Source organism: Haliotis rubra, unplaced genomic scaffold (genome assembly GCF_003918875.1).
Source record: "Haliotis rubra isolate DU_JTF1 unplaced genomic scaffold, ASM391887v1 Scf262, whole genome shotgun sequence".
NCBI classification, from domain to species: domain Eukaryota; kingdom Metazoa; phylum Mollusca; class Gastropoda; order Lepetellida; family Haliotidae; genus Haliotis; species Haliotis rubra.
Window position 1 is genome coordinate 642,646 of NW_025766692.1, and position 26,888 is coordinate 669,533.

Sequence of the window (26,888 nt, forward strand, 5' to 3'; positions counted from 1 at the left end):
TTTCTCCCATATCCGGGGCAGTGGGATAGCCTACTGGTTCAAGTGTTGGCCTGTCACGCCGAAGACCTGGGTTCGACTCCCCACACGGGTACAATGTGTGAAGTCCATTTCTGCAGCTGGCGTCCCCCGCCGTGATATTGCTGGACTATGGTTAAAACGGCGTAAAACCATACTCACTCATTCTCCCTTATGCCCCGGATAGGGTAGGATGGGTGATAAAGTGAGAAGTATAGCGTTTGGATACACTTTGAGATCGTTCATAGCATGGCCTTATGGTCAGAGCGTTCACTTGTCACATAACATTCTTCACCAGAATAACCCAGTTAATCACCCTACCCTCATTTCAGCTTTTGTTTCTTTTTTAGGGTAACGTGAAAGTAGTTCGTGTTCAGTTCGTCGTGGACGTGCGGAATGATGCAATGTTCGCGTCACAGAACACAGAGGAACTAGGTTGCGGAAGGGCTTTTAGTCACGCCTCTGGTAAGACCTTTCACCTGCAGGTGCAGAATGTTTGAAGTCCTTGGACCCGCAAATGTACGCAACGTTCCTTCTAGGATTCCGTGTGTGCTATGAATACATTCCCAGTATGTATTAAGGTCAAGTCGCGTTACTTCGAAATAGAAGGGACATGATATGGATTGCAGCCCCCATGCTCTAATTCGATATTGGTGTGACTTGATACACAGAGTTAGTGAGTGACATGTGTTAAACTTTTGTTCACATCATGCGGTTTTGCAGATCTCTGATCGTACAACATTGCTGCTCTATATGTTTTCAGATATGCTTGGACTACTTGCTAAACAGCGGAAACTGAGGGGTCACACTGATATCAATCTACCCGAGGTGAGATGGTAGGCAATGTGAGTGAGTGAGGCTGTTTTACGTCAGATGGTCATCTCTCAGTCTATACCTGTAGTCTGTACATAGTCAAGCCGTGATGTCAGGCAATGTTTGTGAGTGAGGCTGTTTTACGTCAGAACGTCATCTCTCAGTCTTTACCTGTAGTGTGTACATAGTCCAGTCCAGATGTCAGGCAATATGAGTGAGTGAGGCTGTTTTACGTCAGAACGTCATCTTTCAGTCTATACCTGTAGTGTGTACATAGTCCAGTCCAGATGTCAGGCAATATGAGTGAGTGAGGGTTGTTTTACGCCAGTATGTCATCTCTCAGTCTATACCTGTAGTGTGTACATAGTCCAGTCCTGATGTCAGGCAATATGAGTGAGTGAGGGTTGTTTTACGTCAGAACGTCATCTCTCAGCCATAACCTGTAGTCTGTATAGTCCAATATGAGTGAGTGAGGGTTGTTTTACGTCAGAACGTCAGTCTCAGTCTATACCTGATCTGTACATAGTCAAGCCCTGATGTCAGGCAATATGAGTGAGTGAGGGTTGTTTTACGTCAGAACGTCATCTCTCAGTCATATACCCGTAGTCTGTACATAGTCAAGCCTTGATGTCAGGCAATATGAGTGAGTGAGGGTTGTTTTACGTCAGAACGTCATCTCTCAGTCATATACCCGTAGGCTGTACATAGTCAAGCCTTGATGTCAGGCAATATGTGTGAGTGAGGGTTGTTTTACGTCAGAACGTCATCTCTCAGTCATATACCTGTAGTCTGTACATAGTCAAGCCTTGATGTCAGGCAATATGAGTGAGTGAGGGTTGTTTTACGTCAGAACGTCATCTCTCAGTCATATACCTGTAGTCTGTACATAGTCAAGCCTTGATGTCAGGCAATATGAGTGAGTGAGGGTTGTTTTACGTCAGAACGTCATCTCAGTCATATATCTGTAGTCTGTACATAGTCAAGCCTTGATGTCAGGCAATATGAGTGAGTAAGGGTTGTTTTACGCCAGTACGTCATCTCTCAGTCATATACCTGTAGTCTGTACATAGTCAAGCCTTGATGTCAGGCAATATGAGTGAGTGAGGGTTGTTTTACGTCAGAACGTCATCTCTCAGTCATATACCTGTAGTCTGTACATAGTCAAGCCTTGATGTCAGGCAATATGTGTGAGTGAGGGTTGTTTTACGCCAGTTGTCATTATATCACAACTGTGTCAGTTTTATATCAAGAGTGAGTGAGTGAGTATGGTTTTACGCCGCTTTCAGCAATAATCCAGCAATATCACGACGGGGGACACCAGAAATGGACTTCACACATTGTACTCCTGTGGGAATCGAACCCGGGTCTTCTAAGTGACGAGCGAACTCTTTAACCACTAGGCTACCCCACCGCCCCTTATATTGAAGGATTCCTGCTGTAATAGATGTTTATCACTTTGGTGAAACCAACGAACACGGTTTTGGCACTGACAGACCTAGTATCTTAAGGATGGAGATGGAGTTCGAACCAGCTACCAGCTGACCCTGGCTTGGCTACGGGAGCAAATCTGTGCAGTACGTGGCTTTAGCGCAATGGTGAAAGCGTTCGATGTCATGTGGCCACCTCTTTCTGGTGTCCCTTGTCGTGGTATTGCTGGAATATTGCTAAAAGCTGCGGAAAACCCCGCGTACGCTCACCGTGGGCTATGGAGCCCCATTACCTGCTAGAAGGCAGATACGTCACTATCAGGACTTACTTCAATATTCCGTGACACTGCATGTCACTATCAGGAGAATACTGAATTTGAATAAAGTTACGTTTCAGAAATGTATTAATTCACCCATCTTTCATTTTTTAGTTGATGAAGAGACGAAAGTTAAATGGACGTCTATCAGCTGGGTCCCTGACAGACCGATCGCACAGTCGAAAGAAAGCAAAATCGACCACTTTTATAGAGAAAGGTACAGCTGAGGATTGACTGTGTATTGGATGTTTTAATAGGAATAGGAATCGAAAACACTATATGCAAATAGAATGAATCGGTGATGATGATGATCGCTTAGTCTCTGAATATATATATGTAATTTTGATAATAACAGATAAACCATTTTAAATTGAAAAGGAGCCCCAGTGAGATGGGAGATTCCTTAACGTGAGGAAATCTTGACTTGCTTAATTTGGGCCTTTAGCATTGCAGGGAGGGCTAAGCAGTAGGGAAAATAATGTGGTTTAGGGACTGTGAGACAGGATAATGATGATGAAGCGCTGACCGATCCAGGTTGGTCTTCTCTCTAAGATGCAGACACTGAAGATATTTATTGATTTCTTCAGAAGTGACAATAATGGCATGACTGTATTGTTGCTATTACTACAGAGGTTCCTCCGATAGAACCTGAGAATGTGACAGCAAGCCCCACCCCAGGCCCCGACCCTGGGTCCAGCCCTGTCTCCACCCCCGTGTCAACCACTCCGGGAGAACAACGGTCTGAGGGATCCTCTCCCACAGACTCACCAGAAAAGGTAGGTATTCCAATATATTGGTTTGGTTGTTGTTTAACGCCACACTATATTACAGCTACATGTATATGACGGCAGTCTTTAAATAGTCGAGTCAGGGCCAGACAATCCAGTGATCAACAGCTTGAACATACGGGGATGCGCTGACATGTGTAAATAAACCACCCGATCGTTCGTTGCTTCTTACGACAACCATGGGTTGCTGAAGATCAATTCTAACCCGGATCTTCACGGGTCTATTCATTCCAATATATGCAGGATTATATCAGTTTATAATGTGTACACACAACTACGGATAATATTCTATTTTCTGCTGAAGCTGTTCAATATTCGTAACACCTTCATTGTTTATTCTTATTTTCTTTGAACCGTGAAGATCCGGGCAAGAATTGGTCTTCATCATGTCGTTAGAGGTAGCTCTAGGGATCGGGTGCTCAAGCTCGCCGATTTACGTGATGCATATCCAACTACGTTGATCGATACTATGTCAGTCACTGGATTGTCTGGTTCAGACTGAGGTCATGTAGCTGGAAAAAATGTGCGTCGTTGAATAGTTTTGCGAAATGTTGATGAAAATCCAGTTGCACAGAAGAAACTGTGTGGTCTAGTGAACAGAGGGCGTTAATCAAAATTTAAATCTCATTCATCCCTCCTCGTTTACATAAACTGCCGGGCAGAAGAAATTCCTGAAAAATGTGATTATGGCTAAAGATGATGCAAACAAGAGAAGCAAGAAATATTTTTTCGATTGTGATGCATTTGTTTTTTGGACATACATGTGCATTCATATTTTGAACCTAAGGTTTGCCGTGTTTGGGCGACTGTTTTCAGCTTAGTAACGTTTTGACGTGACCATTTCTAGTTAAATCCATTGTATATACATTGTTTAGCCCGACAAGTTATACATCTATGTACTCTATCAACCATATAACCTGTATAACACATCTACGTTTTCAGAAGAGCAAAAACCACTTCCAGCTTCCTCCAATAGTCGTCACCCAACCCACCCCCAGGCAACCAGGAAAGAATCCCCGGGGCAGTGCTTCCCTAGCTAAATCCACCCCGGGGGTGGCAGATCATATGACTCCCCACGGGACGTTCCTCACCAGAGAGAAGACAGAATTTGATGCTGTCCTCTCCCCAGGAAAAAGAAAGATCTGATTCAGAGGAGGGCCTACCTTCAGCTTGACACCCTCAGCCCGGGGGACGTGTTTGTAAGTGATGGGGAGGGGAAGCTAACGCCATGTTTGCTGTTGTTTATTAACATTATTGCTAAATTTCTTTGTTTTATCTGAGTTTAAGGTCAATTATAAAAAGACAAGATGTCCCATTTTGCTCCTTTTAGAAAGACCCAAGGAGCATTGATAAATTATATTTTGTTAATAATTTCAGTTTTAATCAATGTTTTTTGTATTGTTTGGTTTGTTTTGTTGTTTTTTATCCTGGTTATTTCTTCACTAATGTTGTATATGTTAGGTGTTATTTCTAGGATTTCAAAAAACCGTATATTTGTCAAAAAACATTTTTCAGATAAAGGCACAAATTGCATGTGAATTTGCTTGACATAATAGTTTGAATTAACAACGTGTGTTGAGCTAACCATTTTAAAGCATTGTTTGGATGTCTTCAATATGTACCAAACATACTATCCTTCAGACTCATTTTTCAAAAATGATAGATATTTATTACCAAAAACAATGCGAAATTTGGATTCAAATATACCCCGCGAGTAGTTAAAGCTGAATTCAGTTCAACAACCCACGCCCACCTAAAGTCTGTTGTGTACAATGTTAATCCCTAATAATATTTATACCCTTGTTTTGTAAAGAGTGTTGTTAACTGTTTTTATTTGCAGTTTGTGTTTTTGCTTTTGTTCCTAACTTGTTGTGACATTTATACCTAACTTTAGGGTTTGGACGAAATCGCTGTAAAGTTCAGGTATCAACCCAAGGATGATGAGGTTTGTATGACGTCATCTAGCTATGACGTCATATGGTTATGGGAAACGCCGTGTATTTTTCGGTGACGCTGAGGTAGAGATGTTGCATGCATTTTATTTCCGCCTGAAATCAAAAGCCTATCGACAAGAAAATGAAATAACTGAAATTTCAAAAAAATGTAAACACACGATCATCCGGTAGAGGTCAAATTTGATCAGTGGAAATATAATTAAAAACTGAAATATCACATGCACATATCCCAGCGTCTCTTAAGAACGTGCGGCATAGTATTAGCAAGTTAGCATAGAGTTTTCCCTTTCTGAATAATCTCTCTCTCTCTCTCTCTGCTTTTTAAATATCTATCTATTTCTTTCTCTCTCTCTCTCTGGTTTCTAAATATCTATCTATTTCTCTCTCTTTTACTCTCTCTCCCTCTCTGCTTTCTAAATATCTATCTATTTCATTTATTTTGTTAACTGACTACGACTCGCTTCTGTTCGCCCAATCCTGTGTATTTTGAATTGGGGTTGACATCGTCTTAAAATAACCGATATAACGGTGACATAATTGTACTGTTCTAAACATCTCACTTGTCACACAATCATGATTCTGCTTCTATATAATCACCATTAACTGCATGCTTGATCGGCAAATTCTTGCTTGTTAGCGGCTATCATTTGTACGTAATCGTCACAACTAGCCTAAGCTACTTCACGGACGCTCTGAGATAACACAATACATTATGAACACACAGTGCTCTCTGACTGTAGGGTGTTGGAGAGCGATTGTACTCCACGAACTTATAACCACTTTTAGTCGAATGACATAGAAACACTGTCTCACACGTGTTACATAAGTCCAGTCACATATAGTGAAACCCTGTCAATCCGGATACAAATTTACGGATAATAATATCATGCTTTCTTTTCTAAGTATTGGCTCTTTGTACTCAGGGGCCTGGCCCAGAGAGTGTTTGTTGAACCACGATATTCGTAAACCAGCGATAACACTTTGAGGATCGGGACCCTGTAATTGTATACAGCAGTAATTGCCCCGAAGGTGGGAGTCCGGTTTGGTAAGGTTTCACGCTATATGACTAGAAGTTGTAACTCCTGTCATAGGACAGTGCCGTTATGTAGTATCATACTAATAATAATCTGTTAAATTGATATTTGAGTAATTATGACCAACAAACAATTGCAACGAAGCAACTAATCTAAGTTTCCTTAATCTGAGGACGAGTTGCATTTACGCGTGTTCCTCACTTCAATCAATTCAGCCTGATGACAACATACGGGCACTTTCTGGCGAGCAGTTAAACCACGGACAGGTCGTTTTGAACCGGACCGCACCTCAGTATTCGTAATACGGTTTGAGTTGGCAGATCATCGAAATGGTGTTGGTGTTTGGGTGCACTGACCTTTCTCGACCCCAAATTCGAACAGGCTGTCATATTTGTTCATGTCATATTATGCACAATATGTCCTGCAGAATCTGTAAATCAGGTCAAGGAGATGGATTCCCACTGCAACATTTTGTTGTCTGTAGTAGGTGAGTGAGTTTAGTTTTACGCCGCACTCAGCAATTTTCCAGCTATATGGCGGCGGTCTGTAAATAATCAAGTCTGGACCAGACAATCCAGTGATCAACAGCATGAGCATCGATCTGCGCAATTGGGAACCGATGACATGTGTCAACCAAGTCAAGCAAGCCTGACCACCCGATCCCGTTTGTCGCTTCTTACGACAAGCATGGGTTACTGAAGGTTCATTCTAACCCGGACGGGTATTGTTGTCTGTAAGTTGCCGGCACAATATAGGATTGTAAATTATGACCATGCTTGGTACAACTGTAGTGTAAAGAAGGTCGATGGTTCGATGACCTTGCAGTGTCATACCAAAAGACGTTAAAACATGGTACTTGTTGTTACCCGGCCTCGGTTTTCGAATTAGTATGACGTGCAGATATACTTTACAGTTGTCAAATAGATAATGGTACAGTTGTATTTTTTCGAAAATTACATACATGATAAGTACAAAAGTTATATGGTAGGGAAATTCATCATGATAGATTTTAGCATCAATGACATAGATGTATAAGCAACCATGTTTCTCTCCCCCAGGGCCTAGAGAACCTTGACCCTCCCCCTTTGGCGTTCATGGAGGGGCCGGCCATCAGTCTAGTAAGTCTTATTTTAATTTAATAATAATAATCATAATCATGATGATAGTTACAAACGAACCGGGTAGTTCTGAATGTCACACTGTGGGATTCAAAAATTTTAAATGAATATTATTGATAAATGTAAAACTATATCTTGTTCATGTTTAGGATTTTGTTTTGTTAAATACGGTAAAATAATCGAGATATTTCAATGTGTTATATTGTTAAATCAAGTAATGCTCAAAAACGGGAAACAACACAGTAGAGGCATGTATAAATCTTCGCAGGTGAGCGACGGAGCCGAAGTGATAAAGATCAGCAAGAGATTCTTCCTACAGTTCGCCCAGAACAACACCATGTTGAGAGTGGAGACAATGGTAGGTAGGCACTATAGTGTGAGTTGGTGTGAGTTGGTTTATCGTAATCAAAACATCAGACCAACTCTGTCATTTGTGAGTTGGTTTATGCAAGCAATATCAAACATTATCTGCACGACATGTACCAATATTTTAATGATAGAAGGTACATTGTACCGTGGAAACATTGAACTCTGATCCATGTACCCAGAAGGTACGTCTAACCAACAAACCCTTGCACCATTGGCCTTCCAAGTGGTCATTATAGAGTGTCATTTACCCAGCTGCCAACAACGATCTTAGAACCACGACTGTTGTTGGTACATGTTGAATTATTGGTGTTAACATCTTAGTGCTGGGGTCGCTTCCTGGAATGGGGGACGGTGGGGTAGCCTAGTGGTTAAAGCGTTGGCTCGTCACGCCGAAGACCCGGGTTCGAATCCCCACATGGGTGCAATGTGTGAAGCCCATTTCTGGTGTCCCTCGCCGTGATGTTGCTGGAATATTGCTAAAAGCGGCGTAAAACCAAACTCACTCGCTCACTCAAAGCAGGAGCACCGGTGTCAGTCAGTCAGTCGTGGAATGGGGCCAGAGATGGGTGGTTGGTGAGTTGCACGGTCCGCTAAGGGGGGGAAATGGTCTTAAAAAGAGAAGAAATAATTCCTGGTTTTACGGAAAAGAATAGTTTTCAAACCTGGCCCTGCTTGACAGTCATGCTTAACATTGAACCATCTAGAGTGAGTGAGTTTGGTTTTACACCGCTTTTAGCAATATTCCAGCAATATCACGGGGGACACCAGAAATGCGCTTCACATATTGTACCCATGTGGGGAATCGAACCCGTGTCTTCGGCGTGAAGAGAACGCTTTAACCACTGGGCTACCCCACCCCGAACCATCTAGAAAGAGACGTTTCACTGGATTGTCCAGAAACGTGTCACACATGTCCTATTTTTGTGTAAAGTACACACAAGGGTAAACACGAAATATATTTTCGTATGTGTCTGGGGGGCGGTGGGGTAGCCTAATGGCTCGTCACGCCGAAGACCCGGGTTATATGGGCACAATGTGTGAAGCCCATTTCTGGTGTCCCCGCCGTGATGTATTGTTGAGCGGCGTTTTAATAGTCGTGCCCATCTCCCTGTTGATGATAATATATTGCCAAAGCGGCGTAAAACCAAACTCAGTCAGTCAGTCAGTCAGTATGTATCTGGTTTTATATATAGGTAGAGGTTTTTTAATACTTGATAATATTCTGTAACCGAACGCATACCTTTCAGCAACGCGAGTACATCACCACGGATGAGGCTAAAGACGTGTTGTATAACAAGGAGACATGGAGGCAGTATAAGAGTGTTCTCATGGAGAGGCTGGTCGGCAGTGTGACCTCTCGGACATAGTCAAAACATGGACTGGTGACCCTGAACACAGCTGTGGATCATGTGGCCACCTATTAATAACTATATAACATACATCCTTACTTGACATGGGAATGGATATGTGAGGGTTACCTGGGATTGTGACTCTATACATTGAACTCCCGCTGCACGCTTGTCAAGGATGGTGTACCAATTACAAAGGATGGGGACTTCATGACATAAATTCCTGTTGCACGTTTGTCACGAATGGTGTGTGAATTACAAAGGATGATTACCTCATAATATTTTTGTCAACAATGACAGGCTTCTGTGTTCCCGTAACATAAACGTTGCAGTGAATGGTGACAATGTTGCATACCTTCCCGTCTGGACATCTAGGCAAAGTGCAATGGCAGGGATGGTTCAGTATTCCATTTACTTCTGTGTTGAATGTGTTGGACAGCAATCGTCGATAACCTTATGTCGTGTTTGAATGTATGGGAATTCAAACAGGATCTCAAGATATTGGAGAGGCTTCAACACTAATACCTGTAACCAGGGCTTCCGGGTTGCATGAACTGTTATAGGTTACACAAAACCAAATACTTTCCCGTTGACTTCCATAGAAATATATTTTTTTCACTAAGCCATCCACAGCAATTACATGTTCATGTGTGCATAGTTTGACCTTAAAGCAGCAATGAAAAAAAGATGACTACCTCAGCCAGCTACATTTCCGTGAACTAAACAGACCAACGCCAGTTCCGCACAAAATGTTAACCGCTGGAAACTATCTGTGGTCACATTCAGCGTGAGACATCATGTTAAAAATATTACAAAACATGGTCAGTTTTAATTACTGGATGGGTGTACATTTAAAGAACAGAACACAAAATCATTCAATCTGCACTGAAGGCTACGAAAAGTGCTCGTTAAGCTACGGATTCTAATTTTGACAAGTGACAGTGCTGGTTCTTACTTCCGGTCCGCCATTTTGGAAAGTGAGGTGTGATGGGAAGGGGAGAAGATCCAACGAGAGGAGGGACATCTTATACACAGGTGTTGGTCATGCCCGAAACGGTTGTGTTTAATCAAGTCTATCGGATTCGCAGGACATCATTGTCAGAGCAAGCTACAATATGAAACAACACATCTTGAACTTGAAATGTCAACGGTAAATTCGTTTCATATTCTCCAGCATATGTTAAATAATTAATAAGGTCGAGACGGCGCGTTCAGCTTCATCCTGCACAAGCAAGCTATTACTTCAGATGAAGAAAGTTCCAAAGTTCATTATTATTTGATGGTCTAGAGACGCAGTGCTTGTACGTCACAAACTTCCCTCGACCTACGTCGAATATACAGGAATATCCCAGTCTTGTGTTATAATGATGTATGTGTTTTATTTATTTAATCTGACAGAATGACTGTTGTTTGTCAGGATAATACCAACCATGAGATAATATGTATGTATATTTATTGATAGTGATTTGTATCTGTGATGCTTGTTCAGTATCTGTGATAGCGCCATCTCGATTTGTCAGAAACCATGTCTGTGATAGCGTGTTGTTACGATCTGTCAGGACCGAGAGTGTATATTGTAAATTATGTAGATAGTATTTTGAAATATTTTGGGCATATATGTCGCTTTTTATACTGAATTAAACCACTTTATGTCTTGACGGCCTTACTGATAGTTGGACAGAGGTGGAACTACTGTTTACCAGGAATAATACGGTGAATAATTGTGTTCGTTTGTTGGGCATATGGTGTAAATAACACAACACGTGAGTGAGTGAGTAGGGTTTTATGCCGATTTAAGCACCAGATTAGTAACGGCGCTACGGGAGACACCATAATCAGGTTTCACGTATATATTATCAACATGGGGAAACGAACCCGTGCCTTTGATGTGACGAACGAACGCTTTAACATGCGTGCTACCCACCGCTCCACATGGTAGTGGACGGGATAAAAATCTTGACTAGTTTTGTTAGTGATATTATGGACAATCTACGGCAAACAACTAGTCTCATCTCTCTTATTTGGGGGTGGTGGGTAGCCCAGTGGTCGCTCGTCACGCCGAAGTCCCGGGTTCGATTCCCAACATGCGGACAATGTGTGAAGCCCATTTCTGGAGTCTCCCGCCGTGAGGTTTCTGGAATATTGCTTAAAGCAATGTCTCTTACTCACCTTTCTTGTGAGTGAATATTTTAACGCTAAAATCACCAGTACTTCAGCTCAGTAATGTCGAATGTAAATACTTGAGACTAGACCGGGCAAACACGTGACTGACATGACTGACTGACCCGTGAAGATCCGGGTTAGAATTGATCTTCAGTAACCCATGCTTGTCGTAAGAGGCGACTAACGGGATCGGGTGGTCAGGCTCGCTGACTTTGTTGACACATGTCATCGTATCCCAACTGTGTAGATCAGTGCTCGTGCTGTTGATCACTGGATTGTCTGGTCCAGACTCGACTATTTACAGACCGCCGCCATATAGCTGGAAAATTGCTGAGTGCGGCGTAAAACATTAGGGCGTGATGACGCATGACCAGCCAGATCACGGTAACATCTTTCACGATAACATCTGACAAGGAAGAAGTACCTACAACCTATTCTGTCCATAGATTCCCATTTACTCTCAGCTCAGAATTCAGTAGTTGATTATACTTATAATGAAGAAAACTAATCAAAGTATTGAGAAAGGAACATATAATTGTCAGATCTATTTACTCCTTCACAAGTATATATATATACATACATACATGGATTTGCACAACCTGAGTAGGTTAGTTTATATCAGATATGAATCTCAAAATATGTTGGAGATATCAAAGTAGGATGCTATATCTTTAAGATAAACATGAATTGTAAAAAACAATATTTGCAGTACGAACATTGATGTTAAAAATTTCCATTATATTCTACGATCACCCAAATTTGAATTTTGGGCCATACATTATAAAAGCATCCAAATTAAACCCACATAAAAGAAATTAACAATCTATCGAGGTCGCTGAACTAGGGTAAACAAACACAGATCGTAACTATGCAAAAGTCAAATACATACTACACAAAACGTAAAGAACACCCAAGTGTCTATGACTGTATTCATAACCTCTCAAGACAGATTAATGAATATTCTTTAACTTCCAGTGAGTAGTATATCTAACCAAGAGTGTCCCTCAGGGTTGGATTCATTCTACAATCCTTAATTTCAAATCTGTGGTGTAAATATGTTACTACGTTTGATATTAGTTAAAATGAGAGAAGAGAGAAATAGTTACTCAATGGCGATGTATTTTATGTGGGTATCATAGTTATGTTTGACATTCAGTTTGCAGTGTTTCTGCGACAATTTCAACCTTGTCACGTTTTTATTAAGTTTGTAATTTCCATATCAAATTTAATTTTTAAGTGTATATAAATTGCAGGGGTGTTCACGAGCATCACCTTTCGTCAACTATCAGAACGCATCCCATTCAAAATTCGGTTCCAGGGTGTCCGATTTTAGAGAAAACCTTGACGTGCGACTTTCAACGTAACCTATGACGTCAAGCATGACCTACGGTCGTAGAGTGAATCCAACGCCTGAAGCAACGTCTGACACACAGCACTAATTACTGTTCTAGACCTAGACTGGAAATGGAACCATAACATTAAGCAGCTATTCTGTTTTAAGGGCTTAGTTGGAATCAAAGTGTCACGAATACTGGAGGTTGTCAAGAGCCGTCGTATCTGGAAATCACCTCGCTCACTAGCCCGCGCTTGTACTTGACCCAATCTCGGTGAACTTTGACATGCTCGCGGATGAATACCTGTGAAGGGTAAGTCATCACCTATGAAAGACAAAACAGACCCATTTTACTGCAATCTGAGACTCTCCTCATCCCCAAAGCTATGTTGTGACAAATCAGTGGGACATAAACATTTATTAAACATGGCGACATAATACACGCAATTTGCATAAACGTAAATTATTGCGCAATATGTTGGAATTGGAGTACACTATTTTTTCTCATCACTGAGTTTACGCATCCCCAATCGATATGACTAGACGAAACTTAAGGTATATTTCCTATATTAGGAATCAGACCACGGTCTACCTGAACAAAAATGTTTCTCTAAACTGAGCTAGTCTCCTCCATGTGAAACGCTATATCTTTCCTTTCTGGGGCGTGGGTAGCCTAGTGGTTAAAGCGTTCGCACGTCACGCCGAAGGCCCGGGTTCGATTCCCCACATGGGCACAATAAGTGAAGCCCATTTCTAGTGCCCCCCGCCGTAATATTGCTGGAATATTACTAAAGGCGGCGTAAAACCACACCACCTACTCCCCATTAGCCGCGACAGACAGAGGTTTCTGGGGACCAATTCTGGGAATCCACACTGAGGTACGTTATAACTTACCATATCACTGACAACCCGGAGAGTCTTGATGTTGGCTTCCTGCAGGAAGAATTTCTTGGAGACGAAGAGGCACTCTGCTCCGTGGCTGACCAGGGTGAGTGAGGAGTTGGGCCGGTGTACCAAGGACTCCAAGCCCTGGGGACAGGGGTCAGGGTGCCGTTATACAAAGCAACCTTAGCTCTGTGATTGTCGTGAACTCATCTTCAGGTATGGGAGTTACGATCACCTGAGCGCTAACTGCGCTTTGTACAACGGGACCCGGGTCAAACAAAATGGAATTTTAACAATCAGTTGTACATTACGGAATGATAGACAAAGCTTCATCAACAATATAGACCTCGTATATTTATTCATAAAGATTTCAAAGAAGAATAAGTTCTATGGGTGGCATCTATTGCATTAAAGAACTTGTCAATCCGTAAAACGTGTTCTTCTTCGTCATATACTGATCGCGTTAGTCTGATCATCAAGGGTCCCGATCCACAAAGCGTTCGTAACGTTACGTCGTAGAACTCAGAAGTTTACCATTAGCTTACGAAGTCGTAGCGATACGAATGCTTTGTGAATCGGGACCCAGCTGTTGCTGTTTAGTGAACAAGTACTAGAAGGACTAGAATTTCACTATAACGAGGTCATGTATTGTGAACCAGTACTAGAATTCCGCAATAACGAGGACATGTTTTGTGAACCAGTACTAGAATTCCGCAATGACGAGGTCATGTTTTGTGAACCTGTACTAGAATTCCACTATAACGAGGTCATGTTTTGTGAACCAGTACTAGAATTCCACTATAACGAGGTCATGTTTTGTGAACCAGTACTAGAATTCCGCAATGACGAGGTCATGTTTTGTGAACCAGTACTAGAATTCCGCAATGACGAGGTCATGTATTGTGAACCAGTACTAGAATTCCGCAATGACGAGGTCATGTTTTGTGAACCAGTACTAGAATTCCGCAATGACGAGGTCATGTTTTGTGAACCAGTACTAGAATTCCGCTATGACGAGGTCATGTATTGTGAACCAGTACTAGAATTCCGCAATGACGAGCTCATGTTTTGTGAACCTGTACTAGAATTCCACTATAACGAGGTCATGTTTTGTGAATCAATACTAGTATTACTATGACGTATGTTTTGTGAACCGCTATGAATTCCGAGGTCATGTTTTGTGAACCAGTACTAGAATTCCGCAATGACGAGGTAATTATTCAAAAATTGAAACATTACTGTTGTAATAACTTTACAAATAATTAAATGAAGATTGTTTTTCGAGACAATTGGCGCTATTAACCGACATCTTGTGAATACCAGACACATTTAAACATTCAATATACAAGTATTGGATTGGATTGGATTGGATGTTGTTTTACGCCGCACTCAGCAATATTCCAGCTATATGGCGGCGGTCTGTAAATAATCGAGTCTGGACCAGACAATCGAATAATCAACAGCATGAGCATCCATTTGCGGAATTGGGGATACGATGACATGTGTCAACTAAGTCAGCGTGTCTGACCACCCGATCCCGTTAGTCGCATCTTACAACAAGCACGGGTTGCCGAAGATCAAATCCAACCCGGATCTTCACGGGTCATTAAATACAAGTGGGCGGTGACGACTTACAAACACAGCACCCTGCTTGAGCTCCGCAACTTGGGCGAACGACACTGATGTATTTTCTCGGAGAAAGTCCAGTTTCTTCATCTAAGAGTGAAACATCCAGCATGAACTCTGTTGGTTTGTTTGTTTGTTGGTTTAACACCGCACTCAGCAATATTCTAGATATATGGCGGCAGTCTGTAATAATCTTGACCAGACAATTCATTGACCAAAAGCATGATCATCGATCTACGAACAATTGGGATACGATGACATGTGTCAACCAAGTCAGCGAGCCTGACCACCCGATCCCGTTAGTCGCCTCTTACAACAAGCTTTTTCGAAAATTTAAAATTTAAACTCGATCGCCCATGGGCCAGCCCATGAGCGAGAATGTTTAATTTTGCTCAGAATTCATGTTTTGGAGGTTGTAAATGAATAAGTGTATGTTTACTAAAAAGCATCATGTAACACAAATTTCAACTCCTTTTGACTTAATTCGACTAACTTAGGTCGATCGAGTCTGGACCAGACAAAAATCTCGCCCATGGGCGAAAAAATATCAATTGGCCCATGGGCGAGAATGTTTAATTTCGCTCAGAATTCATGTTATGGAGGTTGTCAAAATGAATGAGGGTATGTTTATAAGCATCATGAACACAAATGTCAAAATAATAAGAAAGTCTTGAACAAAGTATCAAGCACCAGTGTATCTTATATGGTAGAATCAGTAACAGTTACGTTTTGGGCAGACGTTGCTCTGTAGTTCGACTTGGACCCTGCAAGAAACAACGGGCATTAAACAACAAGGGCGTTAAATAATATTCCTAGTGGAAATATAAAACATATATATTTTATGTATTTGTTTAGAACCATTCCAACACAGAAATCTATAGTCTGCAGAAAAGTGTCATGTATACTAGGGCTGTAACGATGCATCGAACTATCGATGGATTGCAATTGTTGAGTCTCCGATAGCAATTAATCGATCTAGAAACGAAAAACTATCGATGCATCGATGGTATGTGTGACTATCGATAGTTTAGTAATTGACTTCTGTTGCTAAATGCGCAGCGCAAAATACAAGATGTTTGGGTGCAGACTTGCAGCTTCATTGAGTCTATGTTTTAACTGTTTACTTGATCTGGGTTTCAAGTTTCTTGTCAGTAATTAAAAGAGACTGAAACTACTTCAACTTGTTGTTATCGCATATAAACTATACATTCATTTGGGAAATAACTTCAAATGAGATATATCAAGGAGAACAAGAAGACAAAGTCATCAATATCCCCCGCAACGGCAAAATACTCTTTATGAATATGTCTACTAGTTATGATTATGTCATATGTTTTGGAGTGTATACAGCAAAGTGGAAGGAGAGTATTGAAAGGTTTTAAGATCTGCTCCAGAAAGGAGCACTACCACCAAATTCAGTTGAAGCCTAACTTGTTGCCATGGAAATGCAACAAGATGACATCCTCATAGTCACAGCCTAAGTCATGTTTCCATGGAAACCGCAAAAAATAAAATTCATATCTGGGTCTAACCCCGAAAAGGCACATCTAGGGATCATGCTTGATATGCGAACGAAGTTTGATGAAGCTAGCATGTATAGTTTGGAAGATCTGCTCCGGACAAGATGATCCTCATAGCCTTCATAGCCACAGCTCTAAATGAACGTTTCCATGGAAACCGCAAAAAAGAAAAATTCATATCTGGGCAGCTAAGACTTCTACCCCAAAATGTGCTTTGAGACCAAGCCACAGCCTAAGTCACGTTTCCATGGAAAGCAAAAATAAAATTCATATCTGGGTCTAACTCCCAAAAGGCACATCTAGGGATCACGGTTGACATGTGTACCAAGTTTGGTAAAGCTATCACGAATAGTTTAGGATGCTTCGGACAAAGTGTGACGGACGCACGGACGGACGGACGTTGTTGCGGGGAATAAAAACACTATCGCAATAGTATGTTGCAATAGACTATCGCTATCGCAATATTTGCTTCCCCCTCAATAGTCATCCCTTATGTACACAGTATCATCCGGAGCTCCAATAGTCTTCATCAACAACATTAACTGTCAGCCTGTTATGGTGATGGTTGGTTGAGGTGTTGAATCAGTTGCCTACCGATTCTCCTTTTGCTCATCATCTGGCGGACGGAGGGTCCCCTCAGTCTCATCGCCCAGAACGTGCTGTCTTCATCCTCCCCGCCCTGGAGAGGAAATAATACACAACTCACAGTGTTAATACCCCCCTGTCTCCCTGTGGTTTGAGCTAGCTGTACCATGACAAGCCTATTGCTGTAGGTGGAGAGAGTGAGTTTGGTTTTACGCCGCTTTAATCAATATTCCAGAAATATCACGGCGGGGTACACAAGAAATGGGTTGTAAACACTGTACCCTTGTGGGGAATCGAACCCGGTATTCGGTGTGACGAACGAACGTTTTAACCACTGAGCTACCCCAACGCCCAATTATAGGTGAAGTAACATCGGTTTGCCTCAAGAATTCTGCACCGATGATGAAATGTGTGCGCCCACTCATGAGTGCGTACGTGCGTGCGTCCGTGCGTGCGTGTGTGTGTCTGTGAACTGCCTCCGTGCCGACCAGTCCTTCACTCATCTCCTTATTGCCATGCGCCAAGCAGGTCAAAACCAAGAACTATCTTTTAACTTTCTTTGACATGAAAAGGGGGTCGAAGTTCGTTTTATGGTCAGATGCTCTTAAGGTGCATTCTTACTCACATAGAGACGGACGGACGTTGTTGCGGGGAATAAAAACTATTGCACTAGTACGCACTAGTATGTTGCAATAGACTATATCGCTATCGCAATAAGTTGTAATAGACTATCGCAACAGTTGTTTCCCAATAGTCATCTCATATGCATACAGTATCATCCGGGCTTCCAATAGTCTTTATCAACAACATTAACTGTCGGTATGTTATGGTGATGGTCAGTTGAGAAGTGTTGAATCAGTGGCCTACCTATTCTCCTTTTTGCTCATCATCTGGCGGACGGAGGGTCCCTCCCTAGTCTCTTATCGCCCAGAACGTGCTGTCTTCATCCTCCCGCCCTGTAGAGGAAATAATACACAACTCACAGTGTTAATACCCTGTCTCCCTTTGGTGTTTGAGCTAGCTGTACTTTGACATTCTATTGCTGTAGGTGGAGAGTGAGTTTGGTTTTACGCCGCTTTAATCAATATTCCAGAAATATCACGGCGCGGGTACACAAGAAATCGGGTTGTAAACACTGTACCCTTGTGGGGAATCGAACCCAGTATTCGGTGACGAACGAACGTTTTAACCACTGAGCGCTACCAACGCCCACTATAGGTGAAGTAACATCGGTTTTAGAAGCAGTAAAAATATCCTATCAACTCCAGGCCGCCAGGCGGAACCCCTAACCAACTGAACTGGGCACAGCTGGCGTTCGGAAGTCCGGCGACCATTTACCCACCTTCTTCTAACCAGCCCTCTTGCGATCTACTGGGCGGTCCTCCGCTCCATGTGTGGTTTCCTGTGCTGGCTGCTGTGTTCCAGCCAGCGTCCCACTCATTGCCTCTCCTACTTACCTTTATCTACCTGGAATGGGGTTAGCCTGGTGGTTAAAGCGTTAATAATCACGCAGAGACCAGGTTCGATTCCACATGGTGCAATGGCGGAAGCCGGCTCGCAAATTGTCCCCGCGTAATTGCTCGAATATTTTATAAAGCGTAAAAAGAACCAGTACTTCACTGCTCACTCATTTCACCTACCTCCCAACTTTCATGCTCTGCCTCCTCACACTTTGCTCTCCCAGGGCTGAGCCCACCTTACGGTAAGCCCTGCCGCTTCCAAACCCTGACCACTGCATACCCAAACTGCGCACCCAAACGCAACGCTGATCCACGCTGACCACGTTACTGCCCTCTTTGCCTCTCCTCCCAAAACCCTGACCCGCGCTGCCCCACTTCCCAAACCTGACCCACCCACGCCCACTTCCCCAAACCACGATCCACCTGACCACGTCCCACCCTCTGCTCCACTCGCGGTACCCTCCTCCCAAACCTTGACCTGACTGTTGACCTTCTACCCACCTGGCCTCTTGATGCTGCTCCACCCCACGTTCCACCATCTGTCTCTTTGTCCACCACACCTGCCAACTCCTCCCCACCTTCTACCCACCTGGCCTCTGATGCCTCCACCCACGTTCCACCAACTGTCTCTTGTCCACCACACCTGCCAACCCTCCCCACCTTCTGGCACCCACCTGGCCTCTCTGATGCCGCCACCCGACGTTCCACCAACTGCCTCCTCATGTCCACCACTGCTGTCAACCTCCCAACCTTCTACCCACCTGGCCTCTCTGGAATGATCCACCCCACGTTCCACCATCTGTCTCTTGTCCACCACACCTGCCAACCTCCCCCACCTTTCTACCCACCTGGCCTCTCTGATGCTCCACCCCACGCACCCACCATCTGCCCCGTCCAGCCACCGCACCCGCCAAACCTCCCCGCACCTCTACCCACCCGGCCTCCTCTGATGCCCCACCCCACGTTCCACCACCAACTGTCTCTTGTCCACCACACCTGCCAACCCTCCTCCCTGCACCTTCTGCGTTCCACCTGGCCCCTCTGATGCTTCCACCCCACGTTCCACCAGCTGTCTCTTGTCCACCACACGCCGCCAACCTCCCCTACCTTCTACCCACCTGGCCTCTCTCTGATGCTTCACCCCACGTTCCACCAGCATCTGTCTCTCTGTCCACCACACCTGCCAACCTCCCCACCTTCTACCCACCTGGCCCTCTCATCCCACGCTCCACCAACCATCCGCCAACCTCCCCCACCGTTCCACCAACTGTCTCTTCCACCCCACGCACCAACCGTCTCTTGTCTGCCAACCTGCCAACCCCCACCTTCTACCCACCTGGCCTCTCTGATGCTCCACCCCACGTTCCACCAGCTGCTCTCTTTGCCCACCACACCCGCCAACCTCCCCACCTTCTACCCACCTGGCCCTCTGATGCCTCCACCCCACGTTCCACCAACTGTCTCTTGTCCACCACACCTGCCAAGCCTCCCCCACCTTCTACCCACCTAAGCCTCTCACGGTTATCCACCCTTTCGTTCCACCAACCGTCTCTAATGACCTGCCAGGCCTCCACCCTTACCCACCTGAAGCATCTCTGATGCTCCACCCCACGTTCCACCAACTGTCTCTTGTCCACCGCACCTGCCAACGCCTCCCCCACCCACCCACCTGGCCTCTCTGATGCCCACCCCACGTTCCCAACTGCCCTTGTCCACCACACACACCTCCCAACCTCTACCCACCCTTCTGCACGCCAACCTTGGCCTCTGATGATCCACCCCACGTTCCACCAACTGCCTCTTTGTCCACCGCACCTGCCAACCTCCCCACACTTCTACCCACCTGGCCTCTCTGATGATCCACCCCACTGGTGTTCCACCAACTGTCTCTTGTCCACCACACCTGCCAACCTCCCCACCTTCTGCACCCACCTGGCCTCTGATGATCCACCCCACGTTCCACCCCAACTGCCTCTTGGGTCCACCACACCTGCCAACCTCCCCACCTTCTACCCACCTGGCTCTCTGATGCTCCACCCCACGTTCCACCAACTGCCTCTTGTCCACCACACCTGCCAACCTCCCCACCTTCTACCCACCTGGCCTCTCTGATGCTCCACCCCACGTTCCACCAACCGCATCTGCCTCTTTGCTACCACCCGGCCCTGACGCCCACCCCACGTTCCACCACCACCACACCTGCCAACCTCCCCCACCTTCTACCCACCTGGCCCCTCTGATGCCCACCCCACGTTCCACCAACTGCCTCTTGTCCACCACACCTGCCAACCTCCCCACCTTCTACCCACCTGGCCTCTCTGATGCTCCACCCCACGTTCCACCAGCTGTTTTTTGTCCACCACTCCCGTCAGCAGACCCACCTCCAGCGAGTCCCGGAAGTCACTTGCTGTCCTCTCCAGAGCTAACCCCGTTTCTGCAATCACAACCTACCCGTCACGCTTTGTCATCTGTTGTAACTTACCTATTCCTGAGGTCAGAATATATGTTACCTGTACGTTCCGAACGAACGTCAGAGCTATCGCGCGTCTATTGGAGCCCTTTTGAAAATACTGCACAATCTTCTAATTACTATCTCACAGCAGAGCTTAAATACTGTCGCACGATTTTCGTAAAATGGGATAACAGATAGATTATTATAGGATATTTATATAGCGCACATATCCACGAAACTAGTGCTTGCTCAAGGCGCTGGTATTTTTTCCCCCGATCATTGAATGTCAATCTCAACGGCACATCTTACTATCAATCTCTACTCCATGTGGAGTATACAACTCTCGCAGCCACTTTTCCCATTCTTACGAGGTACCCACTCACAGCTAGGTGGACTGGGACACACATAGTCACAGCACTTTGTCCAAGTTCACTGCACGTTGCTGTACTCGCAACTAGGTGTTTGCACGTATGCATGTGGCCACCATCTGGTCAGATACCAACAGATTCGTGGGTTCTTTTAAGTGCACAGGGTTGTGTACTGTACACTAGGGGTTGTGACAACACGGAAAGTGTCTGCACACAATGTTGACTCCAAGGTTTTACACCCGGTCACTAAGTGGGTTTCGATCCCGACACCTCAACCTCGCTGATCACTTGCCTGGCGCTTTAACCGGCCCACTCGTTGTGTCGAGTTCGTTCGATTAGGAGAGCTAGTGAGCGAGTGAGAGTGGGTTTTACGCCGCTTTTACCAATATTCCAGCAATATCAATGCGGGGGACAGCACAAACTGGCTACACATATTGTACCATTGTGGTAATCGAACCCGGGTCTTAGGCGTGACGAGCGAACGCTTTAACCACTAAGCCACTAAGTCAAAGAGTGTTTAAACGTCCATCGTACTTGGTCTGCTGTTCATTTTGCGCTTCTCCGCGTAGTAAGGAAACGCTCTCTCCAAGTCCTCCCTTATCTTCAGCGGTTTCTCCTTACGCTGGCTCGATTCTTTGTAGGGTGCCACGAGAGAACACTTGCCCTGGAAACATATCATATCCAGTCAGGCTGCAGCACTTGCTCTCGTTCAGCGTTCAGTGAAGTTTACAGTGTGTGTTCCAGACTTCAGTGAATTTTACAATGTGTGTGTTTCCAGAAATTCAGTGAATTTTTACAATGTGTTTCTGACTTTAATGAAATCTACAAATGTTTCCAGATTTCAGTGAAATTTACAAAGTAAGTTTTTCATACTTCAGTAAAATTTACAATGTGTGTTTCTGACTTAGACTACAGTGAAATTTACAATGTGTGTTTCAGACTTCCAGTGAAATTCACAATGTGTGTTTCAGACTTCAGTGAAATTCACAATGTGTGTTTCCAGACTTAAGTGATCTGTACAATGTGTGTTTCTATCTTCAGTGAAATTCACAATGTGTGTTTCAGACTTCAATGAAATCTACAATATGTGTTTCAGACTTCAGTGAAATTTACAATGTGTGTTTCAGACTTCAGTAAAATTTACAATGTGTGTTTCAGACTTCAGTGAAATTCACAATGTGTGTTTCTGACTTCAGTGAAATTTACAATGTGTGTTTCAGACTTCAGTGAAATTTACAATGTGTGTTTCAGACTTCAGTGAAATTTACAATGTGTGTTTCAGACTTCAGTGAAATTTACAATGTGTGTTTCAGACTTCAGTGAAATTTACAATGTGTGTTTCAGACTTCAGTGAAATTTACAATGTGTGTTTCAGACTTCAGTGATCTGTACAATGTGTGTTTCTGACTTCAGTGAAATTCACAATGTGTGTTTCAGACTTCAGTGAAATCTACAATGTGTGTTTCAGACTTCAATGAAATCTACAATGTGTGTTTCTGACTTCAGTGAAATCTACAATGTGTGTTTCAGACTTCAGTGAAATCTACAATGTGTGTTTCTGACTTCAGTGAAATTCACAATGTGTGTTTCAGACCAGTGAAATTTATAATGTCTTCGATGGCTACAATGCTGTGATCCTGACTTCAGTGAAATTTACAATGTGTATTTCAGACTTCAGTGAAATGTACAATGTGTATTTAAGACTTCAGTGAAATGTACAATGTGTATTGTATTCCAAGATGACCTTAACTTGATTTGTAACAGTTGAAACAGTGAACGTTGATTATATACTTACTGATTTAACAACGATCAGATATCGGCATTCACGGCTATCTTTCACCACAATTGAATCGTCTCTGAAACATGCACGTGATGAAAATAGCTTTCATTATTTTAACTTGATGTACAGAAATGTACGTGAAATGGATTTAGTGCCATTATATTATTTATCATTCTTTTATGATTAGTTCAGGTCGGAAAAGATCGGGCTACGAGGCTTGATTTGACGGATTTTACGTTTTCCTTTGTACGATGATAAGCCCACGTGGATGACGTAAATACGCACAAGGGTTCGAATCACTGTTTGGACAATAATTTTTTTTAAATAAATAAACTAAACTTTTGCAATCGCATATTGTTTTTTATATGTTATGATTAACATATATTTCAAATTTGAACGAAATCGGTGAAGAAATGAATATTTTAGAAAAATCTACCGCTGCACTCATTACAAGTATGTAAGTGCGTATGTTATGTAATGAGTGAACGGTGAATATACGTTTATCATAACATATAAAACAATATACAATTGTAAAGTTATTGTCCCAACAGTGATTCGAAACCCTTTTGTGCTGTTACGTACCTTTTCGACAAAGTGTTTTAAGCTACGACTGTCGGATCATATTTTAGTGCCAAGAACACTTTGCGTGCTCGGACCATGGCCTCACATGTACTAAACAACACTTTATTTGCTCGGACCTTGGCTGAGCACATGTACTAAACAACACTTTATGTGCTCGGACCTTGGCTCACATGTACTAAACAACACTCTTTTATGTGCTCGGACCTTGGCTCACATGTACTAAACAACACTTTATGTACTCTCGGACCTTTGGCTCACATGTACTAAAACACTTTATGTGCTCGGACCTTGGCTCACATGTACTAAACAACACTTTTTACTCCCATTATTTAACATGATCGTACTACAATTCCTTTCTGCATATGGGCCCTGCAAATGTGAGATACACTTATGTATGACACTCACGGGATGTACTGGTAAAAGAAATCATCCGGCGCACTCGCAAACACGCCGCATGGGAAGTCTTCAAACAAAACAAGGGATCTGAAAAAAGTTTGTGTATGTCGTAGGTGTCAATGCATGATTAACTAAATTAAACCAAAAAACATATTACATCATAGTTGGTCATGAAGCACTCAGTCCAAGATGTTTTCTTCACTTGTTCTAAGCTTTTTTTCACATTTTACGATTTCTTGTTTGAAAACGAGGCTTGGAGTTAGGAGGAGTGAGTTTAGTTTTACGCCGCATTCAGCAATATTCCAGCTATATGGCGGCGGTCTGTAAATAATCGAGTTTGGACCAGACAATCCAGTGATCAACAGCATGAGCATCGATCTGCGCAATTGGGAACCGATGCCGGTAGTCGCCTCTTACGACAAGCATGGGTTACTGAAGGTTCATTCTAACCCGGACGTTCACGGGTTCTTGGAGTTAGGTAACATGAGTTATATCACTTTAGTTATATCACTCTAGTTATATAACATATAACGAGTAATTAAAATGCTAGACTAACATCTAGTCTCTGAAATTAACATATTTTACAGAATAAAAACGGTTCCTAAATTAAAATAATAAAATATCATGAAAAAGAGCCCTGAGACTTTCTTCATTTTCAGACTTGCCACATATTCTAGACTTGCATGGGCTTTCATGGAAGTATTTGTTTCAGGGTCTGTATGACAAACTGTGAAACTGCATGTACTCTTGAAGTGGGTTCTTTTCTCTTCCGTGATAACCATGCAACTTTGATAAGTACCGAACTTGCTGTATTCGAGGTATACTTACTGACAAAACCGTATATGACTGAGCCGCTGACGAATTAAAGGTTGACGGATTATTACGTCGAAATCCTGAAATGTATCAAAACAACCTATCATTTACGAATCATTGCAACATCACTCCGATTTAATATATTTCCCGTTTAAAACTGCTCATGTCCAAGTGATATTGAATTGCAGATGATAGAATCGTCATTTATTATTAAATGCTGGCCGTAATAGTTTTCGGCTTTTGCATGACCAGACGAGGTTGGTCTGTATTCCTACAATAAAGTATCTGACGAAGAATCGGGTAAGGCGTAAGATTCTGATATAAAAACTAGGCATCTAACAAAAGCAGCGTCGGTAACCAACTTATTTAATCGGTGTAAAACAATATGCCAACATTCAAAAGTTGTGTACGCAATCTAATTTACGTTAAATATGAAAAATGAATGCCAAATTCTATTGGTAGATATTTTACACTAATAGGAGAAAATGTCCTGATTTGATCATCCAAATCTAGATAAATTTTAACTCCAGATTTATGTAATTTATACCAAGATGTCAGAGGTTTTGTACATAATCTAATTTAGATTATATGAAGGATGTACATAATTTGTTATTCGTATGTACTTAATACATGTATACATTAATTATTCATACAAATCTAAATAATTTGTTTCTTTAGTGAAAATAGTTTACAAAAATGTTGTTCTTAACTAATCAATGTATATCAATGTATTTATTTAACAATTAATCGAACTACCGATCTATTGCACCTCGTCATCTCGGCTAATACCTCGTCATCATAAGTTTAAGTATTAATAGTTAACGTCCATGTCGCACTGGGCTCTGGAAAGTATCGATCCGACGCAATGAAATGACAAAATGCGATTTCAATTCCTTTTAAATTCGTTAGAATAACAAACATTGCTTGAAATTGATATGATAATAATTGACTCATCAAAATAGGACACAGGCGAGTGAGTTTTACACCACTGTAAAACCTATTTTAGATATTTCACAGCGTATCAGCTATAATGTCGATATCCCGATCACTTTTTATCCTACAGACAGTAATCCCACCTCTTTGAGGACGACCAGCAATTCCACGGTGGTCTTGCATATGACTGTAGCTGTGCGAGTGCTTCTCTCCAACAGAGCCAGTTCCTGCAAGTCAAGGAATTTAGAGTGAGTGAGTTCAGTTTTACACCGCTTTTAGCAATATTCCAGCAATATCACGGTGGGGGCACCAGAAATGGGCTTCATATATTGTACCCATGAGAGGAATCGAACCCAGGTCTCCAGCGTGACGAGCGAACGCCTTAACCACTTGACTACCTCACCACCACCAAGGAGCTTAGACGGGTAGGAGAACAGACAGGATGTAAGGAAAGGCGAAATGGTGTTTTAACGTAGTAGTAGCCAACTGAATGGCACAGCATACCTACTATGCCCCCACTAGTCTTATCTTATCTGCTTTAGCCGCTAGGCGGGGCAACATCAAGTACCATAGCTTAACGTCGTTCGGTGTGACACGGCCGGGTATCGAACCAGTCAGCAACATTTCAGTTATCTCATGGTGGACTGTAATCAGTGGAATTCGAGAAAGGAAAACCAGTGGTTGATACCATGAGCAACAATCCACGTATCATGTCTCCTAGCAATCAGTCTCAGAGCCTAACCACCCAAATCGATTTAACTCGGCTCTTACGATAAATTTTAGTACTTGGGGTGTATTCTAACCGAA

General features: G+C 43.0%; 2 protein-coding genes across 2 annotated transcripts in view; one reads left to right on the forward strand and one right to left on the reverse strand.

Moving 5' to 3' along the window:
• Positions 1-9,960, forward strand: part of LOC124280215 — a 30,602-nt gene extending 20,642 nt beyond the window's left edge. Inside the window, 10 exon segments of the mRNA XM_046716111.1 lie at positions 366-480; positions 779-843; positions 2,687-2,789; positions 3,203-3,348; positions 4,303-4,483; positions 4,486-4,559; positions 5,255-5,305; positions 7,408-7,467; positions 7,736-7,825; positions 9,084-9,960. Of these exon segments, the coding sequence (XP_046572067.1) occupies positions 366-480; positions 779-843; positions 2,687-2,789; positions 3,203-3,348; positions 4,303-4,483; positions 4,486-4,559; positions 5,255-5,305; positions 7,408-7,467; positions 7,736-7,825; positions 9,084-9,203 (1,005 nt within the window). The 3' untranslated portion in view covers positions 9,204-9,960.
• Positions 9,961-11,880: 1,920 nt separating this feature from the next.
• The window catches only part of LOC124280236, a 32,380-nt gene continuing 17,372 nt past the window's right edge, over positions 11,881-26,888 (reverse strand). The window contains exons 8-21 of the mRNA XM_046716141.1: positions 26,225-26,308; positions 25,164-25,228; positions 24,345-24,422; positions 23,373-23,433; positions 22,112-22,241; positions 20,985-21,191; positions 20,094-20,435; positions 19,694-19,924; positions 19,142-19,488; positions 17,307-17,457; positions 15,919-15,956; positions 15,202-15,282; positions 13,576-13,710; positions 11,881-13,006 (exon numbers count right to left, since the gene is read on the reverse strand). Of these exons, the coding sequence (XP_046572097.1) occupies positions 12,890-13,006; positions 13,576-13,710; positions 15,202-15,282; positions 15,919-15,956; positions 17,307-17,457; positions 19,142-19,488; positions 19,694-19,924; positions 20,094-20,435; positions 20,985-21,191; positions 22,112-22,241; positions 23,373-23,433; positions 24,345-24,422; positions 25,164-25,228; positions 26,225-26,308 (2,067 nt within the window). The 3' untranslated portion in view covers positions 11,881-12,889. The remainder of the gene's footprint in view (positions 13,007-13,575; positions 13,711-15,201; positions 15,283-15,918; positions 15,957-17,306; positions 17,458-19,141; positions 19,489-19,693; positions 19,925-20,093; positions 20,436-20,984; positions 21,192-22,111; positions 22,242-23,372; positions 23,434-24,344; positions 24,423-25,163; positions 25,229-26,224; positions 26,309-26,888) is intronic.